We start from the raw sequence: 24,295 nt of genomic DNA on the forward strand, positions 1-24,295 counted from the left end.
TATCTAAAAGTTAGTATACTGTGTTTAGTCCTTTATTTAAAAGTGAATCACTAATTTCACTTATCTTAAAATATTTTAATAGCTGAGACTAATAATCATGGTTTTTATGGGGATTTTGAAGCTTTGTGTCAAGACCATATTTTTGACAATATCAGAAGCTTTTAATAAGGTGCTTGCTGCTGAGCTAATGATATGCTTTGGGTAGTATTTCTTATACCTATCTTCAATAGACATATTCAGGCTAGTGTGAATGTAATAATCAAGCCTCAATCAAGCCATACTTAGTATGACAAATATTGCATTATACTGTAATTTAGGTATTCATGCTTCTGATAAAGGGCTTAATTCGACTCGTTGAGGAACCGGGAAAACACTATTGATTTTATACTGGAATGTAAAGTAGCAGCCATTTATAGTGCAAGATATAAATCACTTCCTAATTAAAATTAAATCAAGAGAAATTAAGAATCTCATGGCCTTATATGTAATGGTACACAATCTTAACTGTAAAATTATATTTTGTATCAATTGTGTTCCTGTGCATGGGTTTCTGAGCACAAAAAATTTTGCAGCTAATCTTAATAGAAGCAGATAATATTGACTTTTAAAATTTCTCTTAATTTCTTTCTGTAGGAACATTGCAGTGGACTAAACTACTTATTCCAGATATAACTTATTTATTTTTGTTTTCCCTTTCAAGAAAATGTCAAAGAAATTTTTGGACAGACTACTATTCATCATCATATCCCTTTTAACTGGGACTGTGAGTTTATCCGGCTGCATTTTGGGCATAATCGGAAGAAGCATCTTAACTACACAGAATTCACACAGTTTCTTCAGGTGAGCTTAGTTTTTCATAACCAGTGGAAATATATACCATTCCTCCTCCACCTCTTTCCCTTTTAGCTTTATTAGGTTTATTACAAAAAATAGCAATCCTCTGTGGCATTTCACCCCCATTTTTCATTTCCACTCCCAGAGGCAACTTATTTAAATTTTTGTAATTCTTTCTTTCAGTGTTTGCTTTCATAGATTTAAATAATAAACATGTGCTGGCATTTCTACATTTTAATTTTTCACTTTTAGGTATTTTTAATTTAATTTTAACTATGGAAGATTAGAAGCTAGCTCTTTCACCTTTTCCCTCTCTATCACAGACTTGGACATTTTCTGTCTCCACCCTCCATATAATTATGTCAGGATTCTGCTTAGATCAGTAATCATATTTGATTGACAACAATTTTGTAAACACTGTGAGTGGCTCAAATGATGACTTTTCTTAGAGATTCTAATTTTTATTTTTTCACTCTTAATGCTAATTCAGTCTCAAACTTTGCCTCAGTTACTAAAATCTCATTTTAATATGTTTAAGACAGAGTAGGTGTTCAGTTGGTTTCATCCTCTTGGAGCACTCCAGGAGCTTTATTTTTTAAAAATTTGAGATAAAATTCACTTCACACAAAACTAACCATGTGGAAGTGCACAATGTAGTGTCATTTAGTACCTTCACAGTGTTGTGCAACCACCAGCTCTAATTCCAAAACTTTTTCATTTCCCCAAAAGAAAACCCTGCACCAATTAAGCAGTTAAGCTCCTGAAACCACCAATTTACTTTCTGTCTCTGTGGATTTACCTTTTCTGGATATTTCATGTCAATGGAATTATACAATATGAATTTTTGTGTCTGGCTTTTTCTTAGCATAGTGTTTTCAAGGATTATCTGTGTGTAGCATACATTAGTACTTCATTCCTTTTTTATGGCTGAATAATGTTCCATTGTATGAATATATCATATTTTGTCTATCCATTCATTAGCTGATGGGTTGCCCTTTGGCTGTTATGAATAGTGCTGCTATGGACATTGGTGTACATGTATTTGTTTGAATACCTGTTTTCAAATCTTTTGAGTATATCCCTAAGGTGTGAGATTACTAGGTCATATGGTAATTTTAACTTTTTGAGGAACTGCCAGACTGTTTTCCACAGCCCCTACCCCATTTTCCTGGAACTTTCTGATACTGGACTTTGTGCTTATTACATAGCTGTCAGCTTGTGATTTCCCTTCACCTTCATCCTAGGGAGTCCATTTGCTTCTCTGATATGTTGAATCTCCCGTCTTCTGGATTTCATCTCTTCCTTTATTACAGTTTGCTTCCTCTTTTTGGTAGAATACTTACTGTGGGGGGTTCCTAAGGAAAGTAAAAGATTTTTTTTTTTTTTTTGCGCACGGGCTTAGTTGCTCCGTGGCATGTGGGATCTTCCTGGAGTGGGGATCGAACCCGTGTCCTCTGCATTGGCAGGCGGATTCTCAACCACTGCGCCACCTGGGAAGCCCCAAAGTAAAAGATTTTTTTTGACACTTTTGATATCTGAAAACCTCTGCTCTATCATTACCTTTAGTTTGGCTGGGTATAGAATTTTGGTAGGAATTTATTTTCCTCCTAATTTGAAAATATATCTCTTTTGTTTTCTAGCTTCCAGTGTTGCCACTGAGCAGACCAATACCATTCTAATTCTTGATTCTGTTTTGAAAGTTTTTTTTTCTGGAGGGTTTTATGATTTTTTTCTTTTCAGTGTTTTGGAATTTCATGATATTCCTTGATGTGAGTTTACTTTTATTCTTTGTGCTGGGCATTCAGGGGCTCTTTTAATTTGAAAGCTTATGTACTTCAATTCTTGAAAATATTTTTATTACTTTTCTTATATTTTTTTCCTGTCTAGAACTAGTAAATATAATAAATGTATGATCCTTTAGTTTTCTTTTCTCTCCTGTTTGCCTTCTGAACCTTCTATTGTTTTTTTATTTTTGTTATATTTCTAATTTTCAGGAGTTCTTTTTGGTTTTCTAAATATACCTTTTAAAAATAACATACTGGGGCTTCCTAGGTGGCGCAGTGGTTAAGAATCCGCCTGCCAATGCAGGGGACACAGGTTCGATCCCTGCTCCAGAAAGATCCCACATGCCACGGAGCAACTAAGCCCGTGTGCCAGAAAAAAAAAATAACATACTGTTCTTTCATGGATGTAATATTTTCTCTCAGTTCTTCAAACATATTAGAGATGGGTTTGTTTGTTTTTTAATTTTCTTTTCCCTGCAAAGTGTCTGTTTCCTTCAAGTTTCTGTTTCTTTGTTTAGGTCTCTCTTTTTCATGTTAATAGCTTTTCTCCTATGTCTGATGGTTCTTGGTCCTCTGCTCATATTAAAATTAAGATTGAGGCTTATTGGGAGCTTTGGGTTCATGGCAGGATTTATTAACTGGACCTTACTGTAAAGTTCTCTGGCTGGGCTGTTTTATTGGGAACCCTCTAATGTCTGTATGTTCAGGTCTTTTATTTTGGAATCAGAATAATCATTTGGCCTCCCATCTTGAGTATTAGATCTGGCTTTTGGTAAACTGGTTCTGAGTAAGACAAAAGGGGTTAGAGGTCTCAACATTCAGTATGGAGATGGACTTTCATTTAATTACCTCTTTTCATCTGTGCCTGGTCTACCTTAGTCTAGATATCCTCTGTTAAACTCACCTAGTTGTCTGCCAGGGTTGGGAAAGGGCCAGAGGCCTGGCTGTTGTGGAGTATGGCAGGTTACTAACTGCTTTATAAACAGGCTTCCATCTAAGCCTCATGTTCTCAGCTCCACCTTCACCATCACTGCTAGGGGTACTAGTACAGCCAATTACCAAGTCTGGCAGATTCTGTCATGTACTTTGGATTGTTTTTTTTTTTTTTGCTTTCCTCACTTCTGGTTTTCTTGGGCCTGCTAAGCCAGTTGTCATTTGCTCTTTTGCTCTTTAATCTTAAAAAAATAGTTGCTTTCTTCTTTTCTATTCTCTTTGTCCTTGAGTTTCTGTTTTGTTTTGTTTTTCATTCTTTACTGTGATTTTGAGTGAAGAGTAGAGTTTTGAAAGACAGCAGAGCTAAATGTACTAGTTCAGTCTCATCCAAAGCCACAGTATTTCTAAAGCTCTGCTGTTTTCATCTCGTAGTTAGGTGAGATGCATTTCCAAGAACACAAGGTCTTTAGCTTTAGCATAACTTCCTTTATTTACCCTTTCCCTCAGTTCCCCTTCGCACCCTTTCAGTCTAGAAGCAGATTTATTTTATTTTGTCTTTTATTTATTAAAGTATTTTTCTCTCTTTAGAATATCTTTATTTTTATCTTTTATGAGTCCAGAGTATTGTTTTTTTCATTAAGGTGATCACAGTATCCATTCTACCCTGATGTTTTGATTATACTACATAAACAGAGCTTTATATGCAGAACTTTTTTCCCCTATGGTTGCTTCTTTTTTGAAGTCCTTAATTTTAATTTTTTTAACTTTTTATTTTGAAAGACTTCAAATGTATTAAAAAATAGAATAGTATAATGAATCCCCATGTACCCATCAACTAGCTTCAACAATTATTAAATGTTGGCCAGTCTTTTTTTTAATCTATACTCCCCACTGGAGCATTTGGAAGCCAATCCTATACACTCTGTAGTTTCATATGTGATACTTCAAATATATATCTTTAAAAGATACAAAAGAGTCCTTCAACTGTTGACCTAATAGAAAATAGAAGATCTTTTCTTCTAATATTACTCTTGCATTACTCTTGCAATGAGGATTCTGCTTTGTCTTTAATTAAAGATGCACATTTTCTTCAGTACTGAGTGTCATTAATAAGGCTTAATCGTGCCCATGGTTGCCAGTGAATATTTCTGAGAGGCTAAGACGTGTGCATGGAGAAGACAAAGACATAACAAAGGCATAAATAGGAAAACAAGGAGTGAAGAAGAGAAAACCTATGTAAGATAGAGTGAACCTGTGTCTGCTTCTGGTGCTGCTCAAGAATATCTTTTCCTTGGGGAACACTTTCAACCATAGTTTAAGGCTAAAATAAAGATAAAAAATTCCTAGTTCTTGTGAAGGGTGATATGTTTGGAGCTGAGGTGATAGAAAGATGGAGTGGGTTAGGGAGAATGACTAAAGTAGAGGAGGAGAAAATTTACAAATTTGAGATTGAACAACATGCTCCTAAATAACCAATGGTTCATAAAAAGAATCAAAAGGAAAATCAAAAAATATCTTGAGGCAAATGAAAATGGAAACACAACATGCCAAAACTTACAGGATGTAGCAAAAGCAATTCTTAAAGGGAAGGTTATAGTGATAAACATCTACATTAAGAAAAAAGAAAAATCTCAGACAATCCACCTTTTATACCTCAAGGAACTTGAAAGAGAATAAACTAAGCCCAAAGTCAGTAGAAGGAAATAACAAAGATCAAAGCAGACATAAATGAAATAGAGACTAGAAAGACAGTAGAAAAGATCAGTGAAACCAATAATGAGTTTTTTTTAAAAAATAAACAAAACTGACATTTAGCTAGATTAAGAAAAAACTCAAATGAAATCAGAAATGAAAGAGGAGACATTAGAACTGATAAAGATCATAAGAAACTACTATAAACAGTTATACACCAACAAATGAGATAACCTAGAAGAAATGGATAAACTCCTAGATACATACAACCTACCAAGACTGAATCATGAAGAAATGGAAAATCTGAAGAAATGAGTTATTAGCAAGGAGATTGAATTAGTAAACAAAAACCTCTCAATAAAGAAAAGTCCAGGACCAGATGGCTTCACTGATGGATACTACTAAACATTTTAAGAGGAATTAATACCAGTCCTTCTCAAATTCTTCCAAAAAATTGGAGGGTATACTTCTTCCACATTCATTGTACAAGATGAATATTACCCTGATACCAAAGCCAGACAAGGGCACTACCAGAAAATTACAGGTCAGTATCCCTGATGAAGATAGATGCAAATATTGTCAACAAAATATTAGCAAACTGAATTCAATAGTACATCAAAAGGATCATATATCATAATCAAGTGGGATTTAATTCCTGAGATGTAAGGATGGCTCAACATATGCTAATACACCACATTAACAAAATGAAGGATAAAAATCGTGAACATCTCAATAGATATAGCTGCAGAAAAAGCATTTGACAAAATTCAAGATCCTTTCATGATAAAAAGAACTCTTAAATTAGGAGTAGATGGAATATACCTCAGCATAATAAAGGCTGTAGATGACAAGTCCACAACTAACATCATACTTAATAGTGAAAAGCTGAAAGGTTTTTCTCTAAGATCAGGAACAAGTCAAGGATGGCCACTGTTGCCACTGTTATTCAAAAAGTAATGGAGGGCTTCCTAGGTGGTTCAGTGGTTGAGAATCCGCTTGCCAATGCAGGGCACATGGGTTCGATCTCTGCTCCAGGAAGATCCCACATGCCGTGGAGCAGCTAAGCCTGTGTGCCACAACTGTTGAGCCTGCGCTTTAGAGCCCATGAGCCACAACTGTTGAGCCCATGTGCTGCAACTACTGAAGCCCACGTGTCTAGAGCCCGTGCTCTGCAACAAGAGAAGCCACAGCAATGAGAAGCCTGCGCACCACAACGAAGAGTAGCCCCCACTCACCGCAACTAAAGAAAGCAGCACACAGCAAAAAAGACCCAACACAGCCAATTAAATTAAAAAAAAAAAAAAGTAATGGAAGTCCTAGCCAGAGCAATTAGATAAGAAAAAGAAATAAAAGGCATCCAAGTTGGAAAGAGAAAAATTTAAATTGTCCTTGCTTGTAGAGGACATAATATATGAAAACCTTAAAGACTTTACGCTTACACAAAATACTGTTAGAAGTAATAAATGACTTCAGTAAAATTGTTGGATATAAAGTCAGTATACAAAAATGAGTTGCATTTCATTACACTAACGACAAACTATTGGAAAGAGAAATTAAGAAAACAGTCTCATTTACAATAATATTAAAAAGAAGAAAACAGGAATAAATTTAAGGAAGTAAAAGATCTGTGAACTGAAAACTATAAGACATTGATGAAAGAAATTGAAGAAGACATAAATAAATGGAAAGATATTTCATGTTCATGGATTGGGAGAATTAATACTGTTAAAATGTCCATACTACCCAAAGCATTCTGTGGATTCAATGCAATCCCTGTCAAACTTCCAGTGGCGTTTTTCACAGAAATAGAAAAAACAATTCTCAAGTTTGTATGGAACCACAAAAAAACCTCAAATAGCCAAAGTAATCTTGAGAAAGAACAGGGCTGGAGGCATCACACTTCCTGAATTCAAACTATATTGCGAAGGTATAGTATTCAAAATGGTATGATATTGTCATAACACAGACACATAGATCAATGGAACAGAATAGAGAGCCCAGAATTACACCCATGCATATATGGTCAATTGATTTTTGACAAAAGAGCCAAGAATACACAATGGAGAAAGGGTAGTCTCTTTAATAAATGGTTTCAGGAAAACTGGACAGCTACATGCAAAAGAATGAAACTGGACTTCTGTCTTAAACCATACACAAAAATCAACTCAAAATGGTTTAAAAACTTTGAACATAAGACCTGAAACTTTAAACTCCTAGAAGAAAACAGAGAGAGTAAGCTCCTTGACATCAATCTTGGCAATGACTTTTTGAATTTGACACCAAATTAAAAAATAAACAAAATAAACAAAAGCAAAAATAAACAAGCAGGACTACATCAAACTGAAAAGCTGCACAGCAGAAGAAACCATCAACAGAATGAAAAGGCAAGCCATTTAGTAGGAGAAAATATTTGCAAACTACATATCTGATAAGGGGTTAATATCTAAAATATACAAGAAACTCATTCAACTCAGTAGCAAACCAAAACAAACTGCCCCCCAAAATGCAATTAAGAAATGGGCAAGGGACCAGAATAGACATTTTTCCAAAGAGGACATACAAATGGCCAACAGGCACATGAAAAGTTGCTTAACATTGCTAATCATCAGGGAAATGCAAATTAAAACCGCAATGAAATATCGCCTCATATTTGTTAGGATGTCTGTTATTAAAAAGACCAGAGACGGGACTTCCCTGGTGGTCCATTGGTTAAAAAACCCACCTTCCAGTGCAGGGGACTTGGGTTCTATCCCTGGTCAAGGAACTAAGATCCCACATGCCAACGGGGCAACTAAGTCTGTGCGCTACAACTAGAGAGAAGCCAGCGCACCCCAATGAAGATCCTGCGAGCCGCAACTAAGACCCAATGCAGCCAAAAATAAATAAATAAGTTAATTAATTAATTAATTAAAAAAAAAAGACCAGGGGCAACAAATGTCAAGGATGTGGAGGAAAGGGAACCGATGTACACTGTTGATGGGAAAGTAAACTGGTACAGCCACTGTGGAAAACAGTATGGAAGTTCCTCAAGAAGTTAAAATAGAGCTACTGTGATACAGCAGTCCTACTTCTGAGTATATATCCAAAGGAAATAAAATCATCATTTCAAAGAAATTATCTGTACTCCTGTGTTTATTGCAGCATTATCACAGTAGCCAAGGTATAGAAACAACCTAAGTGTCCACTGACAAAAGAATGGATAAAGAAATTGTGTGTGTGCGTATGTATGTGTATATGTATGTATATACATATATTATCCCACATTCATACAATGGAATATCATTCAACTTTAAAAAAGGAAATTCTGTCATTTGCAACAACATGGATGATCTTGGAGGGCATTATGCTAAGTGAAATAAGCCAGACACAGAAAGACAAATACTCCATGGTATCACTCATATGTAGAATTAAAAAAAAAAAAAAAAAGGTTGTTCTCGTAGAAACTGAGTAGAATAATGGTTACCAGTGGCAAGGGGGTGGGAGAAATAGGAAGAGGCTGGAAAAAGGGTACAGACTTTGTTATAAGTTAAATAAGGCCTGAAGATCTAATGTCTAACATGCTGACGATAATACTGTATTGTATAATGGAAATTTGCTAAGAGAGTAGAACTTAAGTGTCCTCATAAGAAAAAAAAAAGATAAATATGTGAGGTGATGGATGTGCTAATTAACTCAGTGGTGGGAGTCCTTGCACAATATATATACATATATCAAATCATCACATTGTACACTTTAAATGTATTATAATTTTATTTGTCAATTATACCTTAAGTTGGAATTTTCAAAAAGTAGAAGGGGGTGGAAAAGGAAACTTTGTCAAATAATGCTGGTTGTTTATTTCGTACTCTATCTTTCATACATTTTTACCCATTGACTTTTAGTTTCTCTACTTTTATTGGTCTTTTCAAGACCAACAGAGTATATGAATATTTATAAATATTTCAAATTCAAGTATTTAGGTGTGTGATGATGGATGTTAAAATGTTTAGATGTTTTCCACAATGTTATTAAATTTTTTAAAAGTTAATATTATTGAAAGATTTAGTAGGTTTTGATGTACCTGTCTCTAGACTATCAACCTGCTAAGAAAAACATTTTAAAAGCTTTTTTTTTGTTAAATATCATGCAAATACAGAAAGCCACATAAAACAAATGTATAACTGAATGAATTATGAGACAAACACCTACTAAGGCAATTTTAATGTCTTTGAATTACTATTGAGAGAGAGAAAAATATAATTAGTAAAATGGTGAAACTTCTATCAAAAGCTATTTTAAATGTCAGAAAAGGGTAAAGCAACATTGATTTGTAGGCTTTTATAAATGAATGGTAATGCAAATTACAATATTTAGTTTTATCTGTGAGTAATATTTATATATTTAGATAGGAATATTATTTCCAGAGTTGCAAATGGTGTGAAATGACATCTAATAGTACCATTATTATGCTGTGATAACAGATTTATTTGGATTATGTCATATGTCCTCAGGGTAGAAATGCTCTAAGTTTTGACTTTTATATAGTCCTTAGGGTGTTACTGGCACCTTTTCTTTTTTTTTAAGTGCTATTACAGAATTTGGCTGCCCAATAATTTAAAAGTTCAGAGATATTCTGGATTGTTCTACAGTTTATGAGTATCACTCAGAGCCACACAGAGTGATAGCTGAACACTATTTATGCAGTTTGTTATTCATAATTTCCACGTTAGAATTCAAGCTGTGGTTAGTTGAATCCATGGATATGGAACCCTCGGATATGGAGAGCCAACTGTAATTCAGAAAGTTCTCTTGGACGACAGGAATGCCTTCAAGCAGCAGAGTTACTTATTTTAAAGGTAGAACTTAAAGCACTGAAAAGGTACTCTGTTTTCAGTGATGAAAACTTTTCAAGTAAACAAAGGTTTTTTTCTCTCCCTTTTCTTTATTGACATTCTGTGATTCATTTTTTTCCTGAGGAGTAACATGTAGTACATTTTCAGAAAAACATGCTTTTTAAAAAGAAGTGAAGAGTGTATAAAAACAGATGATTGAACTTGGTGTACCCCCCCCAAAAAAAATTTAATCCCTAAAAATGGCTTAGTAGAGAGCCAAAAAAAAAAAAAAGAAATGTATCATAGTAACCCAAGATGGTAACAATAGGGAAAACTGGAGGGGGATATAATAAAAACTTTCTGAACTAAAAAAAAAAAAAAGAGAAGTGAAGAGGTTTGTACGTTCACAGCTGCATATTGCTCATTTTTGTAGTAGATGCGTGTAGGGGAAGCATATCTATCCTTCCTTTCTAAAACATGCACTTGGGATGTGCTGTAGTCAGCTAAGGCCTTATTTCTAACTTTCCCTCCAGGAACTACAGTTGGAACATGCAAGACAAGCCTTTGCACTGAAAGACAAAAGCAAAAGTGGCATGATTTCTGGTCTGGATTTCAGTGACATTATGGTTACCATTCGGTCTCACATGCTGACTCCCTTCGTGGAGGAGAACTTAGTTTCAGTAAGTAAAAAGCAACCACTTCAACTTTCTGTTCCCTTAAACCTTTGAAACCATTACCCTGGCTTGCATCCCTGGGCCAATCTGACTCTCATCTCTTCCAACTTTATGCTTGGTTGGTAGTAGGTAAACGTGTGTGTAAAGGGAGGTGGGGGGCGATAGTGAGTCGTCTTTCCCCAGAGTATAGCTTTTCTCAACGCCACCATCTTGCTCTCATATATTCCCAAATTGTTTATTTCCGTTAACAGAGTCCACCTAAAGAAAACAAGGGAGTTTGTAGACAAGGGTGTGCAATTAATTTTTCCAGTGGGCAGTACTTCTGTCAGACACTACTGCCTTCACGTTTGGCCTCTTTCCATTCCACCAGGCTCCCAAAGCCTTGCTATAAGGATGGCTCCTTCCTTTGTTGCCTGCAGGGTGCTGTTTGCTAGAGGGATCATCACTGGCCTCCACACTGTTTTAATAACCCTGGCTGTGGCAGAAGGTATGGAGGAAATATGTGGGCGTCAGCCTCTGTGGCTCACGCCTCTCTCTGCCCCTTCACCTGTGCATTCAGTCTGCGTGGACCAGACAGTTTTTTGTTCTCTAAACTGCTAATCTCTCTAAAGTAATCATCTGGACCAATAGCAAACTGATGTCATCCACTTCCTCACAAAGAATGGTGAAACTGTCCTCACTTATCAGTTTTCTTGTTCATGGGTTGTACTTATGTATAAGTTTTTGCCTGCTGCTTGTTTTAAATGGAGGGAAGCCAATGTGTGCTTTTGTTGTTTCAGCTGAAGATCATTATCCATGATTTAGACCAGGGGTAGAAAGATCAACTTCTGTTCTTTTTCTTCAGTGAATTTGAACATGGAGCATGTCACTTTCCCCTACACATTTCACCTCCTTGACACCCATCTCCCACTCCCCTACCCTCACCTCGTACCCCAGCCAAAAAATGAAGGAAGGAAGGAAAGAAAGAAAAAGAACGGGAGAGAAGAAGGGAAGAAGGAAAGAAAATCCTAGAGAGAAGGACTCAGTGCCTTGGGGTGAGGGACCCCATTTAATCTTTTCCAGTTGGGTTAGATAGACCTGTTATAGCCAGTTTACCAAATGCTATCTCAGTTTCTGGAGGAATATGTTAAATAATTTGAGTCTGGCTTTTGGGTCTCTGGTATCCAAATTCAGGCTAATACAAATATCATATATGTTTGGGTTAATGCACGTGTGTGAGGGATATTGAGGGTGCGAACATATGCCCGTCATTACCTATACTGTCCTTAATGTAGACCTTTATGACGAAGATTGTCATACTGGTATTTCCATAAGTATTTCTTTTGAGTTTTTAATAGAGAATGTTTTTAATCATCTGGGTTCCTCTGACTCTTGGCTTAGAAATTAGGCTTTTGCAAACTATGAAAAAGATTTGCTTTTGAGTTTATGTCCAAGTGTTGGATAGAGGGAGAAATTACCTCCTCACCCTGCAGAGGTAATGAAGGCCATATTGTCCCTCACCTTCCCCAGGCATGAGAGAGTCTCTTTGGTGCTGTTCTACTAAAGACATAATTTATATCCCTAGATTTTCTCTACATCTTTTGGAGCTTTTGGTAGTTATACCTTTTGTGAATAGATTCAGAGCCTAGCACAGACTGTTCTATATCTTAATTATAACAATGAGCTTAAGAAAGAAAAGATTAGGAAAGTTGATATAGTGAAATAGTCTTAAAATTTAAAGTTACCACTGGTTTTTGTATATGTGTGTGAAAAAAAAACAAGTTTAAAAAAATGCTCCTTATGTTGTACGTTGAGGTTTGGATTATCCAGAACTATCAGGAGTTCCATAGTTGAAGGTCTTGAAAATCCTGTTTAAATAATCATTGGTTTTGATCTGTGATAATTATATTTGTTGTTTCTGACCTTATAGGTAGATGAACCACGAAGTCCAACTTCCAGATGTTGCTTTCTTCCCTAACACCTAAATTTATACATAGACTTGCCTGAGGGCATGAAATACACTGACAGTGTTTCAGCACAATACCTTCCTTGTATTTATGGAATGGTTGTTAATCATTTTAGTAATGAAGACTCCTTTGGATCTTCTTTGAGAAAAGTTCAGTGTCCATAAATGTTTTTTTTTGGTTTTGTTTGTTTAACTTTCTGTGTTGTCATTTCCTAGGCAGCTGGAGGAAGTATCTCACACCAGGTTAGCTTCTCGTACTTCAATGCGTTTAACTCCTTACTGAATAACATGGAGCTTGTTCATAAGATATATAGCACTCTAGCTGGCACAAGGAAAGATGTTGAAGTCACAAAGGGTAAGATTTTTTAAAATATACATTGATTCGAATCTCAGCATTTTCAGTTTTCTTTATCTAGGGAATGGGGTTGATCTAAGTTTACTACTCTGAAGCTAGATCTAGAAAGTATGTTACCATATCTGTATGCTTCACTTGGGCCATAATGGTCTCCAAAAATCCAGGTGGATTTAAGGGGATGCTGAGGTCAGGAATGGAAAAGTGGCTTTGACAGTTTTGAAAAGAACCTTGGCCCAGTCTGTCAAACAGGTCAGTGGCAGCGGCTTGTTTGTATGAGGAAGGAGTTGCCACAGAAAGATGGGCAAGCCCACTCCTTTTGCTGAATTGTAGTGGGGTATTTTAGGTGACTGGAGAAGAGCCAATTCTTTTATCTTGTAACTCTGGAGACCAAATCGAATAAACAAGACACGAGAGAGGATCCTAAAGAGATTGTTTTATCTCTGAAGTTACTTTTTCTCTATCTGCTTTTATTGTTTCATCATCTTAACATTTTATCTTTTGCCAGCTTTAATACTTTTGTAGTTAATTTCTGTACAGTTGAACTTAGATATTGAAATTCAGTTTTAGATTTTTAAAATAATACTAAAATGTTTTTAGCTTTCAGATAATAGTTGGTTAAGGTCGAAGTTTGTTAGATGTTAAGAATCTTTTAAGATTTTAAAATATTTTCTTTTTCTTCCAGAGGAATTTGCCCAGAGTGCCATACGCTATGGACAAGTCACCCCCCTAGAAATTGATATCCTGTACCAGCTTTCAGACTTATATAATGCTACAGGGTAACTATTCCAATAATTCTTCAGGACATTTTTCAGGACAGTTATTTTAACATGAAGCAGTGGTGTTCTTTCAGTTCATTTAAACAATAGTTTATTCAGTATATAAATTTCAAGAAAGGCAGGCAGATATGAGAAACAGGGAAGGAGGGAGAGGTAGATGAAGACAGACTAAAGGTAGGGGCAGATGGAGGGAGGGAAAGAGAAAGAGGACAAGAGGAGAAAAAGAGAGAAAGGAAGGGAGGAAAAAGGGAGGGGAGAAATGGAGAGAGAGCTAAAAAGAAAGGGAGTAAGGAGCTGAAGGGTGTGAGAGAGGGAGATGGGAAAGGAAGAAAAATAACAGGAGAGGGAGAGGGAAGTGAGAAGTAAGAGGACAGAAAAATTGATTTAATCTGGACTCTCTAGAGAGATGTGTTAGGAGTTTTGAGAGATGTGTTAACATTTGCCTAAATTTGTAAAATAAATTGAAGTACATGTTCAGGACTCTTATAATCTTTTTGATTCATTGTGAATGGGCGTTTTACTAAACAGTATATACCATTTTGTGTTGGAGAGTATCATTTTCTTGAGTTACGCCTGTGACATTATCATCAGGGTTGTCATCATAGTTAAGCTCAGATGTTTTGTGCTTTTATTTTATAGATTGAAAAAAACCCAAAGCACATGGAGAGGATTTAATTTGCAAAGTCTCATGCAAATCTAGATTAAAAACCCTTTTCTGTGGGCACCTAGTAGGACCTGTGGAATAGGGGACTTATGATCTACTAAGTGATCAGATTTTATTAGTCACCTTTAGTAGTTACTTAAGTGTAGCCATGTCTGAAAAAATGGGTTTTAACCATAGAACTGAAAACTCATAGAGTTGAGTGTATGCAGATGATTCATTGTCTTCATGTTACATGATGAATTGTTGAGCTGGCCATGATACTGGATAAACCAGCCCGTCTTTGGTGATTGACATGAAGTATCAGGCTGTATCTCATCCATCTAGAATTCACATTTTTAGTAAAGGTATTGAACCTCGTTCTTGATAATAAATGCTTTCAAAAAGTGCTTCTCAAAACCGGATCCAATGTGACCTACTAGCCGGTTCGTGGAATGTACTCGTTTTAAAGTAAAATTTTTTGGAAATAGTAGTGCACTCACGTGGTTCAGTATGCTAAGAGTTTAAAAGAGCATGCTGTAAAAACATCTCCCTTCTGCCCTTCTCCCTTTTCCCCTTAAAGGCAGCCGGTATTTATCGCTTTTGTTTTTATCCTTCTCAAGAGACTTGGCACTTATGCATTAAGTATGTATGCTAAAGGAATATATTTAGTGTGTATGAACTGTCACTGTTTATACTTTGCTTCTGGCAAGAATTATTTCTTTAATTTTATTATCTATTTTTGGAGTCATTAAATTTGTGTACTCTGCATTATTTCTTTAGAGTCTTTTGCTTTTTGTGTGGCAAGCAGGGTCTGAAGTTTTTGTTGTTGGTGGTGGTGGTTTTTTTCTCACTAAAAGGATCTTTGTGGATAGAGGAATACTATTTTTAAACCATAGTTCTTTTTTACCCTCTTTTTTTCTGTAGAAAGATGATCTTAGTATGAGTTTGCTGGTGTCTAAGAGTTCTTTGCCGTTTTTTTGCCCTTAGGCGCTTGACTTTGGCAGATATTGAGAGAATTGCCCCATTGGCTGAAGGGGCCTTACCTTACAACCTGGCAGAACTTCAGAGACAGGTAGGAGGAGTCTCAAACAGAATCACCTTCAAAAATGCTGAAGTCGTTTGTACATGACAGCCTCAAGCTTCTGAATCTATGAAAATTAAAAACTGCTTTGCAGAAAGGCTTTAGTTAGCTCAAAGATCACCTTTATAGAACATTTACCCCCACCCTCGTGGAGTATTTTATGGAGCAACTAGATTTATGTTTGTGGTTTTCTTCTTTTAGCTTATTAAGATGAGGGAAATAAGAGTGCAGACATACATGGGCTTGGCTTCCCTCCCTCTTGGAGTGGCAGTTTTTTCCTTTCATTTACCTAGTGACATTTAAAGATTAGTGTTGAGTTCATTTTGTATCATTAAACTGATATTTATAGGGTTTTTAAAATATAAAACACTCCTCTACTGAAATAAATCTTTCACTGAGACTGTGTCTTGTAGATTACAGCGATAACACAGGAAAATTAATGAACCAGAAAGAAAACCTTGATTATTATTGCATTTTTGATAGTATTAGTTTTTTGTTTGGGTGATTAAAAACAATAGCTCTGAGTCCTGTAAAGTTAAGCACTCATTTCTGGTTTCAAAAATACTGTCTTGGTAGGAAAATAAACCCTGTGATATTACCTTGAAGAGTGAAATGGAGCAGTTTTTTAAAAATCTTTTTGAAACTGAAGCCCTGCTTCTGGAGCAGTTGGAGGAAGCCTCAGTTGTAGCAGTGGTCACATAGTTTTGGGGGGCTGGTCATGAGGGTTATAGGAGAGCTAGTCTTTGTCTAATAGACATGAGGCCTGTGTCCCTCATGATTCTTTAGGAGACTGTGGTGCCCTATGAGGCTAGGAGACATGGGGAGGGTATGGGGAAAGGGGATGAAGACAGGAGACAAGGAGAGAGAGAAAAAAGCTGCATGGGCCTGCCATGGAAAGAGCCCAAGTCTGCTTTTTCTTTACTGCTACCACATTGGTGAATAGCCAGGTGTGCTAGTAAATGATTTAGGTCTAAAAGTGTGGTTCACTGTGGGGAGTTTCAGTAGCAAATTTTTCTTCTACTTGAGCTCCATGGAATGATGATTCTGCCTCTGAAACTAATTAGAATTTTCCAGTTTTACTTTGTATAATAAACAAGAACTTTTGTAGTCAGGTAAGTAAATTGAAAATGGAAAATAATTGCTTTTATATTTACATTTTATGTTAATGCTTTGCTTGGTGTGTAATAAAGCTTCCTGTAAGTTAAAATATACCTGTAACCCACTGTTTAGCTTCTTTAGTAGCAAAAAAGTTTTATCTGCTGCAATCAAAGTTTCTTTTCATTACCGGTTCTCAGATCCTTTAAAAAAATAGATGGATTTATTCCATTTCATTGATTTATAATAAAATTTAATAAAAGTATTTAAAATTTGAGATGTATTGAAATATTTAAATTAAAGAACTCTTACTGAATTTAATTTTTGTATTTTGGAATATACATTTATTTGTTCTTGAAGTTTGAAAAGTTGCATTTCAAAAGGAGATAGTTCTTAGTTTTGTGTCTATTTTTTATTTCCAATTTTATTTATTTATTGGCTACATTGGGTCTTCATTGCTGCGCACAGGCTTTCTCTAGTTGTGGCAAGTGGGGGCAACTCTTCGTTGCCGTGTGTGGGCTTCTCGTGGTGGCTTCTCTTATTGAGGATCACAGGCTCTAGGCGCACGGGCTTCAGTAGTTGTGGCTTGCGGGCTGTAGAGCACAAGCTCAGTAGTTGTGGTGCATGGTCTTAGCTGCTCTGCAGCCTGTGGGAGTCTTCCCAGCCTGGGGATCAAACCTGTGTCTCCTGCACTGGCAGGCGGATTCTTAACTACTGTGCCACCAGGGAAGTCCCTACATGTCTATTAATAGAACTTTCCTTAGGGTGTCCTTAATATTTGTAACTGGGGAATATCGCATTTAGCTTATTAAAAACTATGTAATGAATTAAAAAACACAACTCATTTCCTCCTTTCTCAGCCTTTCTGCTGCTCTTTTTTTGTTTTACCCACCTTTCTTGCCCCTAGCGATTTTCCTGGAGGCCGTAAATGAAAGTTGCTTTTGTAATCTTTGGCGCCCTAAGTCTGCATTGCTCATATTTCTGATTCCTTAGGAAGGTGATGTAATTCTGCTACTGTCTGAAATTTTTTTGAAGACAGATTGGAAGGTGATTTGCCTGCCGTCAGTGGCAATGCTGATGCTTTTATGCTGGCATAGATGGCCTCAAAGCTCTTTTCGGATACTTAGAAAATGGGCAGTGATAAAAACCACCACTGTCTCTTCTTTCCCTCTGTCTCTGATTGGCATCCAGGATGGTGGTAGAGTGCCTTCTCTGCCTTTTCCCTAACTAGTAGGATGGCACAGGGATATGCCGTCTCCAGAGAGCAGGTAGCGATCCTGGGTGTTCTTACATTGGTCTCAAAGGAGGAAGCTGAGAGCCCGTATTATTTTTCCTTTCATATATCAGCTAGATTGGGTAGTCTTATTGCTGAGGGTTAGGAATAGAGAAATAAAAATGAAGATTTTAAATCTGTTTTTTTTCCTGTAAAGTATTGTAAAAACAACACTTGGGAAAATAAAACTCAAAGAAGTCATAAATAATTCTAATTGCATAGAAATAGATTTATGAAGATTATTTAAGAGGGATTCAAATTAATATCTCTAGTTATATCCATTGTAATTCTGACTTTTACTGTCCTTGGCATGTGGTACAGGTTTCTGTGGGCCTCAGTTTCTCCTTTAGCAAAATTAGTACCTGCAGATATTTCTACGTATCCATTAAATTCTTGCATTCTGTAAAAATTATGTGAATCAACAGATTTTTTTCTTTTTCAAAGATTTTAATGTATCTTCCTTTTTCCTTGTAGCATTAAAATCTTTGTAAGGAACATAGGCTAGGACCCAAGTAGAATAATATAAAAATATCCCTAAGTTATTATAGCAAACAAAGTAATAAACTTTCTGCAGTTTTCAGTCTAGAAAAAGGTTTTTTCAGTTAGCATATTTTAGATTTATGAGGCATTCTAAGGCAACCATATAGACTACAATTTTAGTGACTCGTTTTTTAAAATTCTCTAAGCCACAGAATTACAGTACTGCTAACCATAATTATTTCCATGTCACTTCCAGAAGACATTTTTGATCCTCTTGTAATTTTTCCTGTACTACCATACTAGGAATACATAATTATTTACATTTTGTATGTAGAGTGTTCCCGTATAGGAATTTACTTGAAACTTAGATAAAAAATAGGAAGGATGGCATGTTTTATTGTTATCTCAACCTGTGAAAGTTGTTATGAAAACACATGTGCATGATGGAAAATCTGTGAGTTTAGAAATAGTTATGAGAGAGGCAGAGGTTAAGAACTTGGGAAGTGATTATGTAACATCTTTCCTTTCTCAGTTTCCTCATTTATTAAGAAGAGACAGTATCCATCTCATAGGGTTATTGTGAGAATTACATGAAATAATGCACTTACAGCTACTGAGCATGCAATAAATGTTAACTGCTATTATTGTTGTTGCTGTTATTGTTGTTGTTAAATATGAGAAGGCTATCTGAGGAAACTCCAGGTTGGGCTCAAATACAGATATGACACAACATCCACCCTCATCTCCTTTCCTTAGGTGGAAGGGGATGGGAAGTGAGGAAGAATTATATCTTCTGTATTTTCTTCTTTATTGCCTGAAATGTTTCACTTTTTAAATTTTTGTGCTGGCTGAAATTCTACACTGTATTTTTTTTTTAATTTTGATTGATGGATATAATATAGAAAAAAGTTCCCACCCCATACTGTACTCAAAAATCCATTCCAGTTGGGATGTTCTAAACTTGAAAGATAAAAGCTCAGAGAAGATAACATAAGAGATTATATTCATAATCAAGAGATTAGCAAAGATTTCACAAACAGGGCACAAAATGCCTGTCATGATGAAAACAATCAGTAAGTTGAACGTCATTAAATTTAAGAACTTTTGTTCATTAAAACATATCACTGAAAGGGTGAAAAGAGAGCCTACACAAAAGGAAGAGATAGAGATATCCAAATGGGGAAGGGAAAGGAAGGGAGGCAGGGAGGGAGGCAGGGAGGGAGGAAGGAGGGAAGGAAAGTAAGTTAGTTCAGCATCATTAGTAAACAGAAAAAATACACATTAAAACTACAATTAGATGCTATTTTATACTATCCAGATTGGCCAAAACTACATTCTGACAATAGCAAGTGTTGTTTAGGAGGTGGAGGAATGAGAACTGTCATAAACTTCTGGCATCATCACAACTTTGGAACCTATTTGGGAACATCAGCTGCAGTTAAAGAGACACATATGCTGTGACCTGCCAGTTCCTCTCCCGGGTGTAGTCCCTAACAGGAATAAGTACGTGCATGTTGATTAAAAGCAACATGCAGCAGTGTTTATAGCAGCATTATTTGCGATACGTATCAATAGTAGAATGGTTAAATATGTTGTGGTATAGAGATGACCGACGAGAAAAATGGAAATTTTCATTTGGGTAAAATGAGGTAAATAAAAGGAGGTGGGTTGCAGAGAGAAGAGGATGTGACATTTTTGGAACATGAAAAGCTTTGGAGGTTAAAGACCAGTTCCAGCCCAATGTGAGAATGGGTAGACAACTTCTTTTTTTTCTTTACTCTATATCACATAATTACTTTTTCAGCTGTATGTGGTAAATTATCTATGATGGACCTGCTTGGCATATGCATACCTTTTTTTTTATGAGTTTTGTTTCTATGGGAAATTATGTTCAAGCTACAGGCCACTCACACAAAGAACTTTTGGAATATAAGCTGGCTTGGGTTCTATCAGAACATTAGAATGATTTTTCTCTGTTACATGTATAGCATTTCTTAGACATAGGAGTTTGTTTCTTTGTGTATTTTGCATCTAAGGGACCTTCTTTAGAACTTTGGATTCATGAGTAAAGAGAAAGCGTTACAGTCCACTTACTAATTCCTTTCTTTTTCTTTCTTGAAACTTTTAACCTCTGTCATCTTGTGATAGTTTTACCATAAATGGGAGTCTGTTCTCAAAAAGGAGGAGATTGTGTTTCTATACTAGTTTTATTTATGTATTTATTAGTCACTTACCTCATGTAAAGTATTAGAATTAAAGACGTTACAGTTTGTAACAATGGTTAACCTCACCTCTTACTGAAAAAAAAGTAGATGTCACAGCTTTGAATTTTAATCTTGTTTTGTGAGGCCAAGAGTATTTAATTCAAATTCAGGCGTATTAAATTCTTAGACGTGATTTGCAGACAAAAGAATTTTGTTTTCTGTAACCTTATTTTGCTGTTACAGTCATACATTTTAGTTGATGTAAAGTCTAGCCTTCCCCTCTCCCCCAACAATCCATGCTCAGTATAAAAGACTTCAGCTTTTCCTTCCTTTTCTTCTGTCTGTCCATAGTGTGCCATTTGGAAGAGGCAGTTCTCAAGCAGCTTGCTTTGGGCAGGGTGCTTGACTTGTTAACTAACATGGTCTTGCCTCATCTAATGCTCATTGATAGGATGAGGTGCATTCAACAGCAAAGTAAAAGAACTTTCTCCTCTCCAAATGAGATCTCAAGCCGTTTTCTCCTTTCCTGTCGCACACATACGCTTAGGGAGCAGGCTTAAATCATTTAAGATTCTCAGCTCTGCTTTGAAAAACATTTAATTAATCTTGTTAACTATCACCTTCATGATCATAGTCATAACCTTAAGGAAAAGAGTGCCTTTTCCTTTGGCCCATTTGCTCACGGTCAGCGATCTTCTTAGTGCTCAGATTTTCTTTCAGCCTAAATGCTATAAAATTCCGTACACAGTCATTAATAGAGATGACAGCTACAGTAGCATTCTACTTATGAATATTCATGAAGCGAAAGCCATAGCATTAATTACATTAATTTACATACCTGAATATAAGTGAACCATAACTTATAGCTAAGCCTAAAAAAGAATTAGTAACCGTATATTGTATTTTTTTTTAAATAAATACTATTTAATAAGGGCAGAGGCGACATTTCTTTCAAAAGACATTTGGGTATTTAGAGATGTTTTTAGCTACGAATTAAAGACAGCATAATCCTACAGTTTTCATAGGATTTTGTAGGGCTTATAAACATTCTTTAAAGGAAGAGCATACAAAGAATATATGTGATTGAACACAGGAGAAACCTTTTATTTGAATAAGGGAATTAGTGGTTACTTGATTCTTTCTTTAATTGAGGTATAGGTGATTTACAATATTACATTAATTTCAGGTGTATAACAGTGATTCAGTATTTTTATAGATTATACTCCATTTAAAATTATTATAAAATAATGACTATTTCCCTGTGCTGTACAATATATCCTTGTTGCTTATTTATTTTATACATAGTAGTTTGTGTCTGTTAATCACTTACCTCCTTTTTTTTTATGTTTTTAAAAAATTTTATTGACATAGTTGATTTACAATGCTGTGTTTAATTTCTGCTGTACAATAAAGTGACTCAGTTATACATATATATATACTTTTTCATATTCTTTTCCATTATGGTTTATCACAGGATATTGGATATAGTTCCCTGTGCTATACAGTAGGACCTCGTCGTTTATACATCCTATATATAATAGTTTGCATCTGCTAATCCAAAACTCCCAATCCTACCCCCCGCCTCCCCCCGCCTCCCTTTGCAACCACAAGTCTGTTCTCTATATCTGTTGAGTGTGTTTTTGTTTTGTAATAATGTTCATTTGTGTCAGGTTTTTGTTTTTTTGTTTTTTGTTTTTTTGCTATGGCACGTGGCCTGCGGACTCTTATTTCCCCGACTGGGGATTGAACCCATGCCCCACGCAGTGGAAGTGCAGAGTCTGAGCCACCGGACCACCAGGGAAGTCCCTGTGTCGTTATTTTGGACTCCACATATCAGTGATATCATATGGCCCATACCCGTATCTTGCCCCTCCCCAATACTTGATGCATATTTGGGATCATGGCCCTTTTTAGTCAATGAGTTTTAAATTTAATATATTACTTTGCAAGGAGTCATGATTGAAAATAATTCATAATCTATGAGAATCGAGATTTATTTTCACCCAGTTTTGTGACTGAGAAGCTCCAGTTTGGGAAAAAGGTTTTATGTGTGCATTTTTAGAAGTTAAAAACATATATGCTATATAGGTAGTATAATAGCCACACTGGTTATGAAAGATTTTAAAATCTAAGCTAAAATGCCTTAACTTGAATTTCTTTAAAATATGTGATGTCGAATATCATCTTTACCTCAAAGATACAGATTGTGTTTGTTTTCAACTGAATTGTCTTTGAAACAGAATATTAGAATTAACTGGTTAGCCTCATTGTGTTCAGTCAATATTTGAAAAACTCACTGAAGCGTATTCAGTTAATATAATACTTTAAAGTGATACTGAGAAGGGTTTTGCGTTAATAAATGAAAAATAAAATTTTAAAAATCATTTTGTTTCATCTCATTTTTTATAATTTCTGTTTTTGTATCTTTAGAGGTATATTATGTGTAATTTAATAATATATATTAGATTTTTATATATATAATTAGTACAGTAAAACACATATAATTTAAAAATGAGATCATGTATTGGGGTTAAGTGCTTAAAATCTTTGCCTGGAAGGAGTGTTCAATCATAAACAGTTGTTGGAAACTATTGACTTAAGGAATGATGGAGAATGCAGGGGAGTGACAAGGGCCATTGCTCTGCTTATTCCCCATTCCACAGCAAGACCTTTGTCAGGTCACCTGTCCTGTCCATAGCGTGGCCATCCTACCTTTGTACATATAGTAGACTGACCGACAAAATAGTACAGTGTGGTCTCACTGTGGATAGAAGTTGCTGAGAGTAAGCATCCTTCTGATGGTCTCACAAGGGAACTTATTTACAGAAGATTGAAAAACATTGGACCCCTGAGGGCTGCATTAGGGCACCAGTCCTGAGTGCTCGGTAAAGTACTTTCACCTTTTGGAGGACAGCAAATCTCTGAATAGTCTAAAATTAGTATTATAGTAATAAATGAAACAAAAAATAATTAGCTTTTTGAATGGCATATTTTTTGCTCTGTGAATGAATCAAAATTAGGCTTATACTCAAGGTTCTGTTAAAATATTCTACTCTTTCCCTTATTAAATTTCAAATAAAATATCAATATTAAATTGTTACTTTTGTGGGGGGGAGTCAAGGAAGGGAGGGAATACGGGGATATGTGTATAAAAACAGTTGATTGAACTTGGTGTACCCCCCCCCCCAAATAATAAATAAATAAAATTTTTTAAAAAATTGTTACTTTTGTTATGGCATATAAAATCAAACATAATGGATTTATATGCATATAGTTATATGCATAATGGATTTATCTGTATATAGCTATGCAGTTGCTTGGGCTAACTTGCTAGGAAAAATGTATCCTCTGCAAAATTATGATTATGTCCTATGTGCAATTTTTCACCTTTTTTTAAAAAATATTTATTTATTTGGTTGTAGCAGGTGGGCTCCTTCGTTGCGGCTCACCAGCTCGTTAGTTGTGACATGCGAACTCTCAGTTTTGGCATGCATGTGGGATCTAGTTCCCCCACCAGGGATCGAACCTGGGCCCCCTGCATTGGGAGCATGGAGTCTTATCCACCGGGCCACTAGGGAAGTCCCTCACCTTTTTTATGATGGTTTCTTCCATGTATTAAATTCAGTTTTGGATGTAGTAGATGTACGCTTTCACCTAATTGCATTATAATAAAGTTGGTATATTGGGACAGTTGACATTTATAAAATATTTTATT

The 24,295-nt window shown here is 35.7% G+C and overlaps 1 protein-coding gene across 4 annotated transcripts in view; it reads left to right on the top strand.

The window, feature by feature from the left end:
- SLC25A12 (solute carrier family 25 member 12) overlaps positions 1 to 24,295 on the top strand; it is an 88,637-nt gene that overhangs the window by 36,656 nt on the left and 27,686 nt on the right. For all 4 annotated transcript variants that reach the window (XM_057744761.1, XM_057744763.1, XM_057744762.1 and 1 more), the window contains 5 exons: positions 701 to 840; positions 10,588 to 10,734; positions 12,890 to 13,028; positions 13,711 to 13,804; positions 15,435 to 15,519. In XM_057744761.1, coding sequence (XP_057600744.1) covers positions 701 to 840; positions 10,588 to 10,734; positions 12,890 to 13,028; positions 13,711 to 13,804; positions 15,435 to 15,519 — 605 coding nt within the window. The remainder of the gene's footprint in view (positions 1 to 700; positions 841 to 10,587; positions 10,735 to 12,889; positions 13,029 to 13,710; positions 13,805 to 15,434; positions 15,520 to 24,295) is intronic.

This window comes from Hippopotamus amphibius, chromosome 8 (assembly GCF_030028045.1).
Source record: "Hippopotamus amphibius kiboko isolate mHipAmp2 chromosome 8, mHipAmp2.hap2, whole genome shotgun sequence".
Classification (NCBI taxonomy): Eukaryota; Metazoa; Chordata; class Mammalia; order Artiodactyla; family Hippopotamidae; genus Hippopotamus; species Hippopotamus amphibius.